The sequence below is a fragment of the Antedon bifida genome, chromosome 6, assembly GCF_963402885.1.
Source record: "Antedon bifida chromosome 6, ecAntBifi1.1, whole genome shotgun sequence".
Taxonomy (NCBI): domain Eukaryota; kingdom Metazoa; phylum Echinodermata; class Crinoidea; order Comatulida; family Antedonidae; genus Antedon; species Antedon bifida.
The window spans coordinates 19,590,543-19,611,691 of record NC_136231.1 but is presented as its reverse complement, the minus strand read 5'-3'; the positions used below and the strand labels follow the sequence as shown (position 1 = coordinate 19,611,691).

General features: G+C 32.6%; 2 protein-coding genes across 5 annotated transcripts in view; one reads left to right on the top strand and one right to left on the bottom strand.

Moving 5' to 3' along the window:
• Positions 1-21,149, top strand: part of LOC144844716 (NADH dehydrogenase [ubiquinone] 1 beta subcomplex subunit 7-like) — a 141,667-nt gene that overhangs the window by 105,671 nt on the left and 14,847 nt on the right. The window lies entirely within an intron of this gene.
• The window catches only part of LOC144844714 (zinc-regulated GTPase metalloprotein activator 1-like), a 71,058-nt gene that overhangs the window by 45,231 nt on the left and 4,678 nt on the right, over positions 1-21,149 (bottom strand). For all 4 annotated transcript variants that reach the window (XM_078701743.1, XM_078701744.1, XM_078701745.1 and 1 more), the window contains exons 10-12: positions 20,739-20,795; positions 19,437-19,560; positions 13,858-13,923 (exon numbers count right to left, since the gene is read on the bottom strand). In XM_078701743.1, coding sequence (XP_078557869.1) covers positions 13,858-13,923; positions 19,437-19,560; positions 20,739-20,795 — 247 coding nt within the window. The remainder of the gene's footprint in view (positions 1-13,857; positions 13,924-19,436; positions 19,561-20,738; positions 20,796-21,149) is intronic.

Genomic DNA, 21,149 nt, shown 5'->3' with positions numbered 1-21,149 from the left:
CAAATGATAGATATGATAATGACGAAAGCGACGTTGATATGATTATGCCGGTGTACGAATAACCGGCATTGATCATTGTATTATGGTGGTGGTGGTGGTTAGATGATCAAACCAATGCGACGATAATGATAACGAAATTGTTTACGGTAATGGTTATTTTTCACTGATGATGTTGACAACGATGATAATGACGTTTGTTATAAGGATTGACGTAGCTGATAAGAACAACACTGATATCAGTATTTAATTGTGTTGGCAATGGTGATGACGTTAATGATGATAGTGATCTGTTGATGACGAAGGAGACAGAGAAGGCGATGACGTTTCATTACAGATTATTTAAATATAGGCCTAGCTAAGGGAAGAGCAAGATTAACTATTCCATTTATAGCCGTTACGGTATTGCATTATTTTATCAAATAAAGACGATTTAAATTTTGTTTAATTTCATAATCTTGTATTTAATTTTAATTTTTAATTAAAACCAACTTGCTTCTTAGTTTTCAATTATATAATTCAATACGACAATAATAACAAACGATAGTGATAAATCATTTACTAAATATAGCAATAGAAAAAAATAAAATCACTTAAAGCTCAAGTGACTTGAATGCAATATTGGATCAAAACAGTGTGCAAATTATCCTCATCCATGATAGAAAGGATTACCGCCATAACGACATATGTCCACTTACTAAAAAAGAAGTGTCACTAAAAATCCTTTATCGCCATCATTACCTTGGATCCGAAGTAGTTATTCTCAAGTTAGCACGATCGATACTGCGCTCGAGATTAATAGTCTGCTACTGATAGTACGCCGTCAATTTCACATCCAATAACGTGTTACTAATAAACCATTTTAATTGTAAAAACTCAATCTGTATAATACGCGTAAAGAGCTTCAGATACCTGCCTATACATAAACGACCATGCCACTTTTCAATTGGACTCTGAACTACGATAATTTTACACAACAACAACTATTATACATGTTTAACGACCATATACGGCTTTAAAGTTAATAAACGTCAAATTCAAAGTGTTTTGTAAATGCACGTTCGATTGCAAGATGGGGGAGGGGGATATAAAGTAACAACGATAAGAAGAAAATATATTTGACAATACACGACGAAACAACAAACACATAAAAATAAAATAACTCATTAATAATAAATAATAATTGTACCGTGAAATGTTGCTGTTCCTCATAGGTTAAACAGGGGGCCAATTGACAACTTCCTGCAGGTTTCAACAAATTCGAACTTTTTGTTTTACAGCTTTGATTTGATTGTAATATTATTGTTACAATAACTTCAAGCTATACCTAAGAAGTGGATCATTAAAAGTACATACATAACAATTTGGAAAACATTCAATCGAATTACATTAATGACTATTTTATTATTCCTATCTTTAAGTGGAGATATTCCAAATCAGAATAAAACAAAATGTCAGATCACATGAGATGCAGCAATAACATTGTTTTCATACAAACAAACAATGACTTGAAGTTTCCAAACAGTAAAGTGCAGGAAGATGGCCCATGGTCAAACTTCGGAAGAACAAATCGACACATAATTAAATGTGTTGTTTTCACGTAAACGCCTTCTTCCTATAACATATTGAAAGATGTAGCAACAAAACATTATTATAGGTCTGGAGAACCTTGATATTCCATGACTTAACTAAAAGTTCTGAGAAATGACCAAACCAAATAGAGATAGTTTGTCTTCCTATAACACATTGAAAGATGTAGCAACAAAACATTATTGTAGGTCTGAAGAACCTTGATATTCCATGACTTAACTAAAAGTTCTGAGAAATGACCAAACCAAATAGAGATAGTTTGTCTTCCTACAACATAATCAACGATGTAGCAACAAAACATTATTATAGGCTTCGAGAACCTTGATGTTCCATGACTTAGCTAAAAGGTCTGAGAAGTGACCAAGCCAAATAGAGATAGTTTGTCTTCCTAACATATTGAAAGATGTAGCAACAAAACATTAATATAGGCCTGGAAAACCTTGATGTTCCATGACTTAGCTAAAAGGTCTAAGAAGTGACCAAACCAAATGGAGATAGTTTTTCTTCCTATAACACATTGAAAGATACGCAGACAATGGTCAATGAACTTTTTATTCATGACAAAGCAGAATAAAGGGGATGTAAATTGACCAAACAAAATTAGACAATTTATAAGTTGGTCCTTTTATTAAATCATTGATAGATTCGGTAGCAAAATTTAATCAAATACGCCTTGCTGAAATGCATCATTTGCTATTAAATTATAGGGGCGAGAAGTTGCCAACAACATAGGAATACTTTTTTACACGATTTGTTTGTAAAACTTCCATCTACATATGCCTACCTTATGGGATGCAATGAAAATGCAAAAATGTACCTTAGCAGGCTAGCAACAATATTGGATCTGTACATTTAAGTTTCATCATAAATAATTATTTAGAATTGTAAATGTAATCAGCACATCATCAAGGACGTCATGTTGTACGGGAATTATTTTTTACTAATAAATAGAGATTATATTCAATGTGTATAACCTTTTTAAAAACCGGGAATACTAGTAGGCCTACACAAAAATTTTTTCATGACGAATATCTTTTAATTGAGGATCAAGAACTGACTGACTACATATCGTCCCTAAACTTACAATTTAGCATTTACTAAAAATGTTTGCGTTTTAGACGATGTGTCTATTTGTCACAACCTGAATGTCTCAATCTAGTACAAACAGAATTAGTCGTTAATAATTTGTACGACTTATAAATACAAGTATTGCCCAGAAAGAAAAACAATCAGACAGTATAGGAAATGCCATAAGACGAAGGATGAGACATCGCAGGGACTTCAAATGCTCTCCATGAACAGTTTCAAATTCACGTGTACGTTCCTACTATTTAGTATTAAATAAAAAAGAAACATAGTTACTGCAATGTCTAAACTGCATAATGTTATTACATTATTCACCTGTGTTGTCATACTCTGGTGTATTATGTTGTTAGTATTACACTTTGACGATACGCATATTAGGCCTATGATTCATCTATTTAAAAAGACAGTACAGTAGAATTATTATTAAGGGGACACCTACAGGAGCCTACAAAGGGTCCTCCAGGAGCCTACAAAGGGTCCTCCAGGAGCCTACAAAGGGTCCTCCAGGAGCCTACAAAGGGTCCTCCAGGAGCCTACAAAGGGTCCTCCAGGAGCCTACAAAGGGTCCTCGAATACGGGTTTTAGGTATAGTGTTAAAACACATATTTTCCTAGTTTGTTTCCAAGAAAAGTGTTCTCATGAATGGGTTTGACCAGAGTGTTAAAACATATTTTCGCTCGTTCTGTGATGGGTGTGTCATGAATATGGATGTCCTTTCCTTTATAACTATTTATTATATTAATTTATTTCTCGGCGGAATGAAATAAAACCTTTTAAATTGGTGTAGACAATATTAATAAAATAGGAATTGTAGTTGAATAAATTGGTGCTTTAAAAATATATATTTTGTGTACGAAATAGTAATGCGAAATGTCAAAGTGACAACTAATATTAGACAAAACGAAATTCGATTGAATGTCTTATAGATAGTGAATTGTCATCCTGAATAGTGTCAATGGATATCCTATTGGGCATATCAAATTAGCCTATTACCGTACTGCATACAGTAGAACGTATCAGCACAGGTCCGGTTATCTACTGACCACTTGCAAACTGTACCATAAAACACTACTGTTTTATAAAATAAAATCTATATTAATTAAAAACGAGCATAATGCAAATTGAATCGACGAAAGAAGCAAAGATAGTTTCTCTTCAACGATGTTTTAATTTGCAATGTTTAAATTTAATTTCATGAAATCATCGGAAACAGCTTTTGGCTTTTATAAGAGCGGTACTCTTGGCAAGAAATGAAGTACGGTAACAACGCGACGAAGAAATACAAGCTATTAGGTTGGACAAGCATATATGCCTAAAGTAACACACACACAGCCATAAATTAGTGTATTTGTCAAAAATGAAACAAGTTGTATAATGTGCATAATCTTCCAAAATTGAACCTAATAACTTTCAGATGGAGTGACAGAGACGGAAAATCAATCCTCTGATTTCTCAAATTCTTTTGTTTCGTGAAAAATCAGTTGTGTGTTACAATCATAACTAAATTACGATATAGGCCAATACAAATATCTGCAAGTCACATATACTATAATATTCTTTCTAATGACATTTTGATCGTAACCAATACAATAATAAGTTTCTTTAAATAAAACCGTTCGCAATGAAAGTTTAAATTAGATTCATGATTTGTTGTAAATGGTGGCGCCATATCGAAATGCAAACATGCTGATATAGTAACACATACATACACATAAGAAAGTAGAGTAACGCGTTATATATAAATATACAGTACAACAACCCCTATTAAGGGGACACCTTCGTGGCCCGACAACGTGACTTCTTAATAGGGTGTCCACTGGATAGGGACTGGTCATGTTTAAGCATGATATTGCCCTGTTACCTGTAAGAACGCACCGATTATTTACCACTCGATGTAAAAACAAGTTTAGTTTCAATAATTATATATTAAATTCAGACGTTTCAGACGACAATAGGCGATGGCGTGGGACAGCTTCAGGTGGAAAATCTTCTTTACATTTAATGTTTCTGATTACAGATAAATACATAATGGCCACTAGCAAAGCACGTCAGCCCCAGGGACCACTACAACACGACTAGTTACAGAACATTCATTAAAACGATGTTTGAATTTGGATTACATCCTATCAAGTTCCAAACACCTCATAATTAAAGACAGTCCCTTTACAACGAATTAGAAAGCTTACAATAATAATGTTTCAACGATTCATGATAGTGTCTTAATCCGACAATAATTTGATAACTATTTTAAGTACACAAATCTGTTATTTGCGTCCATATAGGCGATGGAAACTGATCTCGATTGTGATTATTTAGGATTAGAATGCGATCACAAGGGATTACAGTATATAATCTGTTCCTATTTCATACCGTGACAGTTTGCACTCTTGTATGGGCATATCAACAAACAATAATCATATTATTCAGATTACGATAAATCAGTTTTCATTTAATTTACAAATCATAAAACATTACAGGTAAAACAATAAGTTATAAATATTATAATATATATAAAATAGTATTAAATGAATACACCTTATAGTATGCTGCGGTGGTTATCCAATTCAATTTCCGAAAGTTATAAAATAGTCCTATGTATCATATGTACAAAACAAACTAGCCCTACAATTGTATTATTATTATTGTACGAGCAATGACAAATTAAGAAATCAGTCTTTGAATTTGCAGTTTAAATAAAGTTAACTTCTGTAGAAAAAAAACAAATATTGATTTCACTTATAAAAGGAAACATTCAACTTGACAAATAATTTGACTATCTTTTGCTTTAAAGTATGACTTGTTAAATAAATCGGTAAAGAATTGCGAAGAAGAGAGAATTAGTTTCTTCTTGTTTTTTAAAAATTAAGAACAGGTTAAAAACCAAATCATAAGAAATGTTTGCAGCTAGTTCGAGAGAGATTTTAATTAATCTGGAATTATTGGCTTGGTATCTTTTTTTGACGCGGTGCTTGACGGAAACATTGAACAACAAACAGAAGAATAAAAGTCTTTTTTAAAGGTTATAAAAACCAAATCAGATTTTGTAATCAAAAATATGATTAAATCGGTCTAAAACGATGTATGCTCTGGACACTACGGCAATGACCTGTCTATGTCCAGGATATATTTTTACAAACTGTCGTGTTACACTCAGGTTATATTTTTTCCAAACGAGTTCATTCGCACAAATAAGAATTAATTTTCTCTGACGCAAAGAAACAATTTCAGCAGCAAGTAAAATACTCGCAGACAAGAGTGATAGTTCGCATTCCCGCCTAATAACTATAATCATTACGAATCCATAACACGACAGGCCTCACGTAAATGCGCGTGATTAGCGTTAATATCAATAAACGCGCAGTACCATTCGGTTATTTTATCGGCGGAAAAAGATAAGATTAAGCTTAATCTCACGTAACAGAATAAAATACAAGTTCTTGTCTTATTGTTGAAATAATTTCTTTATGAAAGCATCTACTATAGAAAGATCTAATGTGTTCAGGTAAAATCCTCGCTTCCTCCTTTCGGTCCCATTACCCGATCGTTAGCGCGCTCAACAACTATTCAGCTCAATTATTTTAGACAGGTTTGTCGAGACCCTCAAAGGAAAGATCTTAGGCATGAGTGAAAAACAAATGATTAGGCTGGTGATGTAATTTGTGTGTACAAGAGTAAACACTGTAGAAGCTGTAGAAGTCAGTGTGATGCTTGCCAAATACATCAATCATCCTTAATCATTCTGTTTGTTTTTGACACAATTTTGTTGTGATGCGTCCAAAAAGGAGGTTTGTGGTTGTTGATAAGCAGGGTTGGCAGGGACGACTAATATAGTACGTATTCTTCACGCCGCCGTATATAGGCATTATAATACTGGTATCTTCAACGTAGGCCTACATGAGAAACTGTATAACAAAATCAAAACTTCTGAAGTTTTGAACTTTATGTACTCGTTTGAAAAGCGTATAGTAAACATTATTTTGAAGCGCTTTGTGTTCTGTACAACTGTATGTACGTCGTCTGTATACGAGAAGGGATAAACCAATCTGGCTGTACATTCGTATATCCAAATTTGTAGCGGGTATTAACGCTATTTCATAGATGGTATAATTTCAAGGCAAACTTAGTGTCTATTATCACCAACCGACGACTACCTATAAAAGCTTACGTATGCCTTTTACCTTCTAATCATCAGCTAATAAAAGTTTAAAACCGCAGCGGTGCAATAATATATAAGCAGACGGCATTCGAACAAATCATCACCATTTTAAAAAGATTTTATTTAATTCTCAAAGTTTTATTTCATTGAACCTGGTGACCCTTTGGTCTGTCAACAATGACCGTATCGTGAACTAACACATTTAAGTTCAACGCCCGAGGTGTGAAAATGTTAGTATTGCTTTAAGACGACCAAAGGACTACCTGAACAAATATCAAAAATACTAAAGCGAAGAAACACAAACTTTAAACTTTTACGTTAATGTGTCCCTATACGCCTCTAGCAATATACGAAAACTGGACACTGACCAGTGAAAGTAGTACTGACCAGTAAAAGTGCGTATGGTCAGTGAAAGTGCGTATGATGACCGTTATCAGTCTGACCATGGAGTATTACTCCATGTTTTGATTAGCTACCACATTTCAATTAATCTAACCAAACGTCCATTGCTCTAATATTTGATTTGATAATGTTTTACCAAAACTTACTCAATCCAGTCTCATGTTGTTTTCTTAACTTTTCTGAAGTTGAAGAATTAACATAATGCTCGACATTTATGTTATTGTTATATTAAACGTTTAATAATTATACATATAGCCTAGCGTTTAATATGTCACTACCTGTTAACTCAATCTCAAATCGGTACTAAAATCATTTTACATAGTACCATAACGAATAAAGTAGAAAAGGGTGTATAAAAACTTTGCGGTACCTGTCTACGGCTATATGCTAAATATAAGTACATTTGACGTTCATGTCAAAGGTCACAACAACGTAATAATTTGGTAAGAATATCATAAATGCATTCATTTTCTAGAATAGTAGGCCTACAGGCTGGCCGAATTACCTGCACATCCGTAAACAAAATGCCTAAAGAAAACCGATTCTTAATCTAATTTTGAAGTAATGCGATTACATTGGATTAGGTATTGATTTACAAAACTAATAATATAATTCATAATAATGTTTGAAAAATAATATAACAATTCAGACTGATCTGAAGATAATTAATTAGGAGGATTTTATTTGAAAATTGTGCTTTAGGCCCTATTTAATATAGACTTGTCTAAATTCATATTTTGAAATGTATAAGAATTGCCTAAAACAAAACATATTCTATAAACTTGCACTCAATATTTCGTCGGACCAAACATGAAATTAGTTTGTAACAATGAAACACTGCTCAGACTACATTCATGACAAGGCCAACAGCCATAAGTCGCGTGCTAAAACGCATAGTGATACCGGACCGACAGACAGGCCGACATAGTGAACTATAGAGAATAAAAATTACAGTAGACTTATCTGGATTTTCCTTCATGTTGGTGCATCTTTATTCTATTCTATCTTTCGTAGTGTTTTTGTTGTAAAGGATCAACTTACTATAGAAAATGTAATTGCCAATGATGAATAATCCAGTCTCTCATTAATTTAAGTTCGTTCTTGTTTGTTTTGTTTACAGTTCTATTATAAACAAAGTATTCGGTGCATGTCTTGTTATATATTATTTCACTATTTTATTTGTTGTTAAAGTTTATGAACTCAAAATTCAATAATAATATAAATACACCCACAGTGTTAAATATGACAAATATATGATTTATTGTCTTTGAATATATATTTGAGGTTAATGCATTGGTCCAAGGTACCAGATGCAGTAAATCAATTTAAAACAGAACTTGAAGTTCTTCTTTGAGGTTGACTACCGCTGCGAACCCATGATTTCATTTTAATTCTATCTAAAACAGCCATTTATATCTTTGTTATTTAATTACTAACCATGAAATATCTTAATACAATCTGTAATAATTGTCTCCTTTAACAGATATTTTTTCAGGGCTTAACCAACAGATTTGTTCCTCAGTCTGCTAAAACTATCAATAAGCATAAACTTTGACAAGTGCACAATTTACGAGCTTGTTTAAAACAGATCCAGATATTGTTCAGTAAACCTTCAAATTATAAGAAGAAAACATACTTAAATCTTAAATAGCGGGGATCAACGAATCGAATAGGTACATCCCTAAGGGAATGTCAAAGAATTTGTCAAATTTGTAAGGGTTTTTTTTGACGAATCAATAGGCCTATTAATCTAGCAAGTTTCACACCATCTGCAATTGGTGCAAATTGCGTATTTCCTCTGACAAATTTCATGATACCTTTGTAATTAATTAGCCTTCAAAAGGCGTGAAGATGTGTAATAAATCGACCAATAGAGTAATCAAAGTCAAAACAAGGTGAAACCTTTTCCCAAAACAAAACCTCAAAAAGGTCCTAAATCGAAATGATTGACAGGAGAGAGTCGAAATGAAAGGACAATTTCCATTGGACAAACGTAGAAATTAGTTGAACTTTGAAGAAAAAACTTCAAGAGGTGCAGACGCTAGATAAAAACTCATGACCAATGCTATACTAGTGTGTGCCAGTCATAATTAATTATAAGATTTATAAGTATAGTAATACTTATAAATAGTTACTTAGTAAAACGAAGTTTCCAAACAGTACGCCTCGGGATAAAACTAAACATAGCATAACTATGCCACTTGGAATATCAAAAGAATTGTCTATAAGGCCTATTGCTAAAACATTTGGCATCCATTATTAATTAGTCTGTAGGTAAAATGGATTAACATAGAATGTAGGCCTACAGTTGGACATATAATATGGAGTGGTAAAAATATTAAGAATCAATCAACAAAATAAATATATGTTAAATGTGTACTTGAGGAGCTTAGTGGCGAATTCCATAAGAACTAAAGACGACCTTGTTTTCACACGTTTACAGGTAAACCGACATAGTGGTGCCAATGCTTGCATCACTACACACATCAATCACTAGCGTTCCTACTGCCAACTAAATATCTAATCAAGGTGTTTTTAGTAAATTTCAGGTGAGATGGTGCTGAGAACAAACTAATAAATCAGGGATATTTGAAGGCCACAATTTGTATAGTTATTGAATGATGGATCATTATTTCAAGTAATTTTAACATGTTCAAAAATTGTTGTTTGGCCAACCTCCCATGTGACTTTTGACTATCACTTTGCAGAGATTACGAGAAAAAAAAATCATCTCCTTGTGAGGTCTGGAACATATTTCGTCGGTAGAACAGGTGAAATATACATCGTGTATGTTGAATAAAGAATTTATGAAGTGGATTTACACAAGGGGCGTAGCCCGTGGGTCATAACGCTTGCAAAAATATTTGTTAGTTGTAATAAAAAAGAAAATATTTTGAGAGGGCGCTGTGTTGTTTACTTTAACAAAACATTACTCAGAAATACCGCGTTAACATTTCGTCAGAGTGACATCATCAACAATGTCAGATCAAATGGTGGGTCACTTTGTATAGTAATGACGATTAGAGAACAATTAATTTACCTAGAAAATAAATCGGCCCATTGCTGATAAAGGTTAAGTTTTATTATTGGATGGTATTATGTATTGAAATATAAAAATAACTAATAATCTAGTTTTTAAAAGTAAAGAAAAGTTTACGTTTAGTGAATTGCGAGAATGAGTTTAAAATTGGTCATATTCAGCAAAAAAATTAATCATTCAATTTTCCATCGAAATTGCATGACCACGGCCGAGTGACTGGACTGTTATTATCATTCTTATGTTGAAACATCAATTGTCAAAAAAATAGCAAATATAGGGAAGCCCTCATTAAAAAAAAGAGGGTACAGGTCCAGCTCGATTTTTTTTATTATTGACGAACCGTATTACTATTAACTGATTTTAAGCGACTGGTTTTTTAAACAGCCGGGAGATTTTCTTTTTATTTGGTCTATATTATTATAGACCCTAGGCTAACCACGGTACTGATTTTAAGCAACAGGTTTATAAACGCCGAAACACTTAATTTCATAATCAATATTAATAAGCAAATTTGGCAAATCAAATCATCAAAAACTAATTTAAAGGATCCAAAAGGTATAATATTATTCGTACGTATACGATTTAAAAAGTTGCGGGTGTACAGAGTTCACACTCTCCGTTAGGCCTATAAGTGTTAGTTTGGACAGATCCTAAACGGGATCGTAGAGTCTACAGGTAAAATAGCATGTAGTCTGTGTGATCTAAAATCAAATGTAGATAAAGTACAATCTAGGCTAACAGATGTTTAAATTGACAGAAGGTGAACAAGCGGTTTGCTAAAAAAGAATTCGTAAAGTAAAGCACATATATCTGGAATAAGTCGATGTACTTTTCAATGTTTGTGGTTCAACTATTGTGTATATTTCAACAATATGATTCACTAATAGTCCTAACACCCATAGCACTTTCAGTCCCAGAAACGTAGCCTCCTTAGGGTATGTTTTAAATGGATTGATCAAAACGAGATCGCTAGGGGATCATTCCGGTAGTTCCCTCAATTACTTCAAATCTTTGGGCGTGTGTGGTCAGATGATGTTCCCTAACGAATTTAAAATTAACGTTGTAGGAAATTATTCGTTTTCGTAGAACATTTTAAGACCACATGAAACGGCTTTGACAGGTGTTATATTAATAAACTATATAGTACGGACAAATGTTTAAGGTGTAATTATGTTCTTTTTAATTGGAATAAAAGTAATTTTAATTAGATTAGTTCACACATAATTGGAACTTTAAATATTAACACAGAACCTGACTTCCTTATCGGAGAAATTCGTATCAAATCAAGAAATTCGTATAAAATCATATACCTCAATATTGTTTAAGTCTATTTGCCTACGTAACATTGCCTATTTATCTAATATCTATAATCAATTTACTACACAGACCTTGAGTATAAAGCTCTGTCTACACTATCAAACTAGTTTGACAAAAAAATGTGATGTGATCAAATATGATAGTGATTTGCCCATCATGTCATCATGTCCATATATGGGCACATCACATTTTTTTGTCACAGAAAGTTTGATAGTGTAGAAAGAGCTTAAGATCAAATAATAAATACATTTGGATATCTAATTTCTTTTCTCTTATCTTGCCTGTCCTCTCATAAATCACCGTTTACAAAAGTAAAACAATTAGTAGTAGTAGTCTATGATTGGTCAAAAGTTACTCAATAGTTGTATATCAATATATTGAATTTGCGATTGAACAGCTCTTGTTAATGTTATCGGTGGAAATTGGCAAATTGGTTGTCGGCGTGAATAGGCGATGCTCGTGGGGCGAAACATACTCTCGGCGAATTGGTTGTCGGTGAAACGCGAATCGTGTCGGCAAAATGTACTGCTTTGTTCGGCTAAATGGACCTGTCGTCAACATTAACAGTCGGAAAAAATACTTTCGGAAATCAGTCCATCGCTGAAAAGTTCGGTAAACCGCGAAACATCCATACACCAGTAATACGACATGTTAAATTGTACTTCACTTTATGACATCACTCAGTAGTTGTTGATTGAGCAAAAGTACGCGAACTACCCTTCATAATTGGAGCTTTATTCATCTAATTGATTTGTGAATTCAATACTTGTTTTAATTGTAAACTTGACCTTAAAGTAGTTGTAACTATACGAGCAGTTGAAATTCAAATACCACACATACGCTCATCACTGTTTCGTAAATCGAGTACAATGTTATGGTGCCTTCCTTGTAAACTGTACAGAAGCAACAACGCAACGAAAAGTGCTCTTCAATCAATTTCGCATCCCCACAGGTCATAGGTTTACAAGATATTAATATGGTCCTCGCTCGTTTCCCGGGAAAATAGCGATGTCCCAAAATGAGAATTTCTACTGTATTTTTATTAATGAGTTCGATTTGAATATGACGTCATTTTCAAATAGAAAACTGTTTTTATAATTATATTTATGATACTTTTAATATAATTATACGAAACAAGATAGGCCTACTAATGTAACAAACCCAAAATAAATGTATGAAATAAAATATTCCTGTTTTATTGTGATAAATTATGTCAATTTGAGAACAAAAACATAAACTTACCTGGACTTTACAGATCTCATCAAATAAACAATTTAAAAAATGTAATTTTTAACATAAAAAACATATAATATTTCATATTTATTATTATATAACACCTAAATATATTCCTGTCATTTGATTGGACGATTATGTGTCACATGGCGTGCAATAGTACGCACTATTATTATTCATTATTTGTATATTATTATATGTCATTTTTTAAGTATTTTGCCTTTGGATTTATTATATGAAGCTAGTTATAATTTTTTCTTGTTGCGTAGGCACATGATTGACTGAACCTAGTAGTAACACAAACCACCTCTTGTTGTACTGAATTATTTGAACCATTTAAACTGCATGCCACGCTTGAGAAGATTGTTAAATAAACGGAACCAAACAAACCACCACAACCAAACATTGTACAATATGAGAAACAAGAACAAATTATATAATATTCTCTCTACTCTCTTTTCCGAGTACTCTATTTAACCCTGATGGCACAAATAAAATGTGTTTCTAAAGTTCTTGATTGTATTATATTTTAATATTTGAGTTTTGAATTTTATGAAATCTGGAAATTTTATAAAAATGTTTATATTTATATTAGTTTTTATGATAATGTATTTTTGTACTGTTTATATTGTATTGTATTGTCGAGGGCCCCAATGATCAGCTTTGCTGGATGGGTTACCCTCATGAAACATGGTTCAATAAATAATAAAAATAAAATTGATCACCCTCAGTACACCAAATATTGTAATATATTTCCAGAATTGTAAGGCAAATTGTGTAATACAGTGTAATATATCTACTGTATTCCAAGGTTAATGTTAGAATAGATACAAGATACAAATGTGACACATATGTGACACTGAATTACATAATTTAATGCAGAAAATATATATAGTACAGAAATTGTCTATATTGATTAGAATTTTGTATCTTAAATGAAACCCATTCGACTATTCTCATTTACATAATAATAAACTTCAACATGATAGGTGAAATAGAGGGGGCTGCACTTGTGAAAATGAATAATGTTACCTACCTTTAGCCTTAAGATTTGCATTACATCACCCGTGGCATTTTTCACATTTTTTTCCCAAATAAGATTCTACAAAAAGAAAAACACCAATATAATATTCTTATTATAGGCCTAAAGTAGGCTCAATAGTATGGATGGACCAAAAAATCCCAGGAGACTAGACTAGTATGCATTACTATACAAAATATCGAATTTACACAGACTATATTATGTTTTTCTGTCAAGAGCATGAATTGTATCTATTCATGAATTACTTGTTCTTTAGGCACACAGACTATCTTTTTTTAAAAATCTTAAACCATCTACAAAACAGGTGTTTGTTTTAAGACTAAAACATATATTCAACTTTTATTGCCAAAAAAATATAAGAAATTACAGCATGGCAATAGGAGGTTAAAAAAATAGATTTCTCTAATCGAGTTTAACCCCCTTTACAAATATAAATTACAAAAAATACAGGTGGAATTGAAAAGAAAAACATAAAACGTACATTTCATTTAAATGTGACATAATTGCTGCCATTTGAAAGAAAGCATACCACGTGACTTGGGGCTAAAAGTACACACTCAATATTATTTTATGAGTGCAAAATGTTCAATTTGGTGCACCTCACAAATTTTAAGGCCCACCAGATTTCTCCAGACATGGGTTTCACAAACTACCTCAGAGTCAATAAGTGCCTGAAAATATTGTATTGAGAATGCATGTGTATAGATAATAATTTTCTAGGAAAACAAAAACAGTTGACATTTGGAATATCACAATTTCTCTCCACCATTCTCCATTTGAATCATGTGTGCAAACCTACTACTAGAATCTGCGTTCATGACTTGGTTGCTGCTTGAGGCATGTAAAGATGCCTGATGTTGAGTGGATGATAGGGTTTGATCACTCAAGATTATCAAGAGATCAAAATGTACTTATTAGCTAGCCTAGTCCCTGGATCAGTCCCTGGATATTAAGACCACACTTAGGTCAGAAAGAACAAGCTCATTACAATGTTTATAATCTGCACATGGGATATATTGGGTGAGTGGGGGAAGGAGAGGTCTGGAGGAGAGGGGCATCTCACTAAAGTAAAAAGCAACTATGATAAGATGGGATCATCCTATTACCTCACTGAGTTTAGGTTATAATGTCGATCAAAAGGATCCCAATGGAAATATGCTAATAAGCTTTTTTTGGGCTATCCTGGAAAATCTTTTATAAATGTATTTATTTGTAATGTCAGTAATTTATGTTATCACTTTGTATGCATTTTTTATGATGATTTTCCTAAAAAATTCAAATCAAATCATTCCAGATTAGCCCTACAAAATAGATTAATCACAATTTACTTCACATAATATGGTACATAAAACATTGACATCATCAGTTTGGCATTCAATCATTTTTATATAAATCATTTACCATTGTAAATACCTCAATAAAGTTTTTTTATGAGACTATAAAATAAAATACTTAGCTGAGAAATACTACATTTTTAATGTTAGAATGTTTTTTTAATTTTTGTTTGCGTAAATCATTTACCTTCTGTAACCACCGCAATAAAGTTTTTTCATGTTTGTGAGATAAATCATTTAGTTGTCAGTAACGGTCACACCAAGGTGTCAACTATTAGATTTTTTAATATCAAAAACTAATTTTGAATTTGGGAAACAATAAAATCAAGGGTTGATAATCCCATAAATCATCTTGCAAGTTAAAAGAAGAATTAAGTGTTAAAATAATAAATCTTAAATGTTAGAACACAATTCATAAGAAAAATAATTTATTTTGATGAGGTCTTTGAGGTCAAATAATTTGATTGGCTTGGTAAGTATTAACAGATGAACCTAAAAACCTTCCCATTTAACTGATGACAATAAATAAGCAATTAATCTAACTTTATTCTACTATAATCACCTTTCTTTAAAAAAAAAGCACCATACAGGTGAGATCTGACTCATAGTAACATTCCAAAGACTTCAAAGAGATATATACTGCTAAATGAGAATGGCTTGTCTTTGAGATCTGACCTTTGACTTACATATGGCAATCGACAACATCACCACTCCCTGAGAGCCTATCTCTGCGATCAATAAAAAAACATTCTATGAAAACTTAAAGCTGCTCATTTATCAAATTATTTAAATGTCATTTGTCTTACCAAGTCTGTTTATTTCTAAATTTGTTTTAAATGAAAAACGATATTAAAACATCAACATTCAAAGAAATATCTAGGGAGGGTTTTTGTCTTCTTTTTTTTAAGGCAGGTGGGAAATGAACGCTGCCAAAATTTTTGACTGACCATGTACCACTCTCCCATGTACACAATTAAGATTAGTTAAGATTAACCAACTTAATTTTATTAATGCAACTATCTTCCTATTCTTCACACTATCCAATCGAGTTTGAACAATACAATGAAAGCCCCAGTGGTCTAATGGTTAGGACATCTGCATATCAATCAGAAGGTCCGGGTTCGAACCTCGATTGGGCAACTTTTTCTCATTCTCACCGATTTTCTCATCTTTATCGTTTTAAATTAATTAATTAAATTTCAGTATATCACCGGGCGATTTAGAATTTATTCTGTGCCAGGCTGCGATGTTTATGTATATATATTTCTACTGCGGAAAAATGTTAACTAAGCAAATGAACAACATAAGTCATTGTACGCTGGGTTGTTGTTACGTTGTACACCAATTAAATACATTATAAATTCATTGTAAAATTATGTTTATAAAGTAAAATCTATACATGAAAACAAAATGTTTGTTTGAATAACCCTGTAGTTTGTTGTTATAAATATATAAATCAAATTTAAAATAAAACTGGTTATTTGGAGTTATTCAGAACAACCAGGCCTAAGGAAGTGGACAATTATCTATAATAATTAGTCTTCTTTTTTCTTAATATGAATATTGCACTATTTAGAGTTGTTCAGAATTATAACATTTATTAAATGTAATTATTTTGTTTCCAGATTGAGAGGATTAAAGCGAATCAACATTTTCAGCACATCATTAACTTTTGATACTGTTTCGTAAATCTCTTCTCACCTGTTCAAGCGCATCTGAAACCTAAAATCTGTGAGTGGGTCTGCGGCAATCTCTTGAGGTCTAATAAATACATTCATGAACCAAACAATATGAAAATGACTGACAGGTGCCCATCAAAGCCTCCTGTCAACAGACAACACACTGCTTCCTTATTTGAGCATCAACCAATCCGGCTCACTAAAGACTCCTGTACAGAACATGGTTTGTTCATTTAGCGGTGGTTACTGTTGATATAGTTTACAGTGGCATGTGTTTTGAGAACAAACTCTACCTGCCACCAAAGTAAGGTTTGTTGACAGATCAGAGTAATTGAAAAGAATAAGAAACATGAGTACACCAAGGAATTTTATTGATGTAGAGAACATTTTTAAAACAAAAGTTGTGAATGATACCATTAATTCAAATAGGAATGTATGTATACATCAAAGGAAATGCTAAAGGGTGGAATAAATGTAAATGAAAACTATTACAATATTTGTGCTGCTAGCAAAGTACAAATATACCAGACAGATGGTAAAATAAAAAGATGCACACTGGAGTAAATAGAAAGTATGTATTAAATTAAACTGCTTTCTATGATTCATTACTTGGGCTAGTTAAAAATGATAAAACAGAATTTTGGAACACTACAATCAGAACAAAAAGTAGAGGTGAGCACTCGGGCTATACATTGTATCAACAGGCCTCTCCTCAAATGGTACTCATATACATAAAAAGGACCATATAATACACTATAAATTTTTTCTCTCTTTTGTGGGGGAAACCCACTTTTATTGCAATGATAAACAATATGGTAAAGGTTACACCATAAATTTAGTGAATTGGAAAAACAATCAAGTTGCAAGTTGCATTAATGTATAATTGATTTTTAAAAAATAGTGACACAAGAGTTGAAGCTTCTCTGACAAAGGTTCCCTGAACCTCAGGTGGCTACTGAGCCTAACCCTTACCAGCTACTGGTGAGCATGAACCATATCTAGCTGGTGAGCCTGAACCCCAAGTGGCTATTGAGCCTAGCCCCTACCAGCTGCTGGCAAGCATGAACCCCATCTAGCTGGTTAGCCTGGAAACTGTAGCTCAAAATTCATCAAGTTATCCAGGACACTGGACAGCAGTTTACATAGCGCATTGCTCAGGTGTAAGTGACCTTCCTGACCTATAATGTATGCAGGATGACTACTAAACTAATCGCTACCTTACACCTCATTTAGAATATAATGACAAAGAAATCTCATGTAAGGTGTGGTAGGCCTTTACGTGCCTCTACGGTCATTAAGTTGTATTGCAATAATACCTTTGGATTAACCCTAAAAGCCAACAAGAAAAGCCCCTCAAGTAGGCCTACCAAGAAAAAGCGACACATCAAATTGAAATAAACTGTCTGGTCGATGGCTTATAAATAAGACAAGAACAATCTACACTTTAATAAATAAATATGTAGATTGTTTATCTAATATTACATTACATCAGGCTTAGGCTGGATTAATTTTCAGCATGTCTTCCTATTATCATCTTCTCAATTGCATAGATAAACAAAATGTTTCAGACATATCAAACCACTGCTTTTCTTCATTAAGGATATTTTTGTGCGCATTCAAAAATTAACATATCAAAAAAAAAATGGTGGATTTATAGAAGGCAGGCTTGCTTACCAACCATACCGCACTTCAACGAAAACAACTAATAAACAAATATAATAACATATAAATTTATATTCGTTAACATAAGGAGTCATCTCTCTAATTTATAAAATTTATGGGAAGTGATATGTTTTGTGTCAATCCAACTTACACTGCCAACGTGCTAATGAATGGTGTTTTTTTTAATCAAAATATTATATTCTGAAAACCAATAGAGGTATTGATTATGCTTAATAGTATAAAATGTACTCCAAATAATGAGAGTGAAGTTATGATTCAACGTTTCGAGGTGAAAGTAAACATTTCATCTCTTCACCGAATGAAAATTATTTGTTCCCTTGCACAGATATATAACATTCATTATTTGTTTTATAACACACCTCCTTTTAATGAAAGATTAAGCCTGTTGTAGTTATTGAATACCATGTGACCCACAATCCTCCAATCAAATGACGAGAATCTACTAAGACATGTTATTACAAATGCACAGAATGGTGCAACATGAGTGAGTGAGTGAGTGGCCGAGCGGTTAAGACAGTGGAACCGTAATTACGTAGCCATAACATCGGCATGGGTTCGAGGCTCACTCACTCCATGGTTCTGGTGGTAGAACGAGTCTTCTCGGATAAGGACTATAAACCGTAGGTCCAGTGTACACATCTAGCTTGTGTGCACTTTAAAGAACCTAGTACATCTTTCGAGACGAGTAGGGGGTTACCCCGGTGTATTAGTACATCACAGCCACTGATCACCAACTGGGCCCTCTGGGAGACTAGTCTTTGACTGAAGAGGTTACCCAGTATAAATATATATTTCAATCAATCAAACATGGATTAGAAAATGACTGAACTGGAAGGGCTATCCAACATTAAAGTTAATTAAAGTATGTTCACCTTACCTGTATAAAGTTATCTAGGTCTTCTGAATTAATAGAGCCTTGTACAGTGAATGTTACCGTGGTAACAGACTGATCTACATAATGATGGTCAGAAATTCCTCTCTTCTCCAGTGCTGTCCAATCACTTTTAAAAAAATCAGGAATAAAAGTATGCATTAAATCAATTGAAACTTTCTATATTAAATAGTTAAAAATATGTGCACAATTATTATATATCTATGGCCAAAAATTAATAGATAATTAACCGATAAACTGCCTGTGGAAACGGGGTTTACCCGATTCCACTCGAGAAAAATTAACCGATAATTATCTCATTCAAATTAGATAATTATCGGATAATTGTGATAATTTTTAACCTTTGACCTGAAGGAAAAAATTGTTGCGATGTGATTGGTTCTCTGGTTGTTTGGTAATGACTGATCATGTGCACTTTATTGGTTACAAAATTAACAGATAATTTTGTTTTCGCTGCGAAAACACTTATTACTAATACTTATTATATAAGCACATCATACAATTTACGGAGTACAATTTACATCTTACTATAATTCTTGGTTGTTTAAGTGGCCTAAAACCTTTCAGATTCAATTATCTAAATGATTTGATGAATTGATTTATTATTGGCCCAACTTTAAAGTTTACAAGAACTCTGAATTCTGAAGTATTCCATAAAATATCCTTAGGCAAGATACTTTACTTACGTTTGCCTCTCTCCACCCAGGGGTATAAATGGGTACCCGGTTAGATCAAGACACAACTTTGCGCTGATTACTAGCTGCATTATGGGAGTATGTTTCCATACGTGTTTGATCCAAAAAATGACTGGGGTAATAATGTTCAGCACTTAGAGAGCTTGCTTGTATGCGCTATATAAGAATGAACTATTATTATTAAATCAATGATACTTAAACAAAATAGAGAAGTCACTTTTCGCTATACATAATTAATAGAAATAAGCGTTATTTTTAAAGGCAATATAAAACTGTTATGGTAAAAAAGGGTGAATAGGAAAGTCAACCATCACAACATGTGATTGTTCACTATGCACACTGAAATGTAATGTCTTAAAAATGGGTACTTTTAGCCACTAATGTCTACAATCGTAGACATTGATTTGTTTTTATCATTTCGAAATAATAGCTGATTGTTTTCAATTTACAAACTTTATAAGAGGGCAGCATACTCTTTCTGTGTAGTTACAGTAGGTTAGATCAGTCCAGCAAAACAGTATTATGGAAACTGAAATTCAGATTTGCTCAAACAAATTGTTATTCAAAAATACTTTATTAATGTTGTACTCACCTTTTCTTACCCATTGTGTCAAAAGCATGAAGGTCAAGAATTTCATCTAGGTCCACACTAAATAAAATAAAATAGAAATACAGAAACTATTTTAAAATACCAGTTTGGTACTATTATCCTTCAATCTCTAAAATGTTAAATATTGTATGATAATATTTGAAGTTCTAAAAAAGATTAGAAAAGATTATAATCCACTATAATTCATTACTCAACATATTATATACTCTGATAGATTCAGATATTCAAATAATATTCAGAAGCGAATAACATCTGATTCACACAAAGAAGAAAAAATAAAATATTGGTCATAGGTTTACGATTACCAAATTTAGTTTTTTGTCATTAGCAAACCTCATACTAATACTATCACAGTATATGTCACAAGCAATGAAGTTAGAATGGTCAATAATA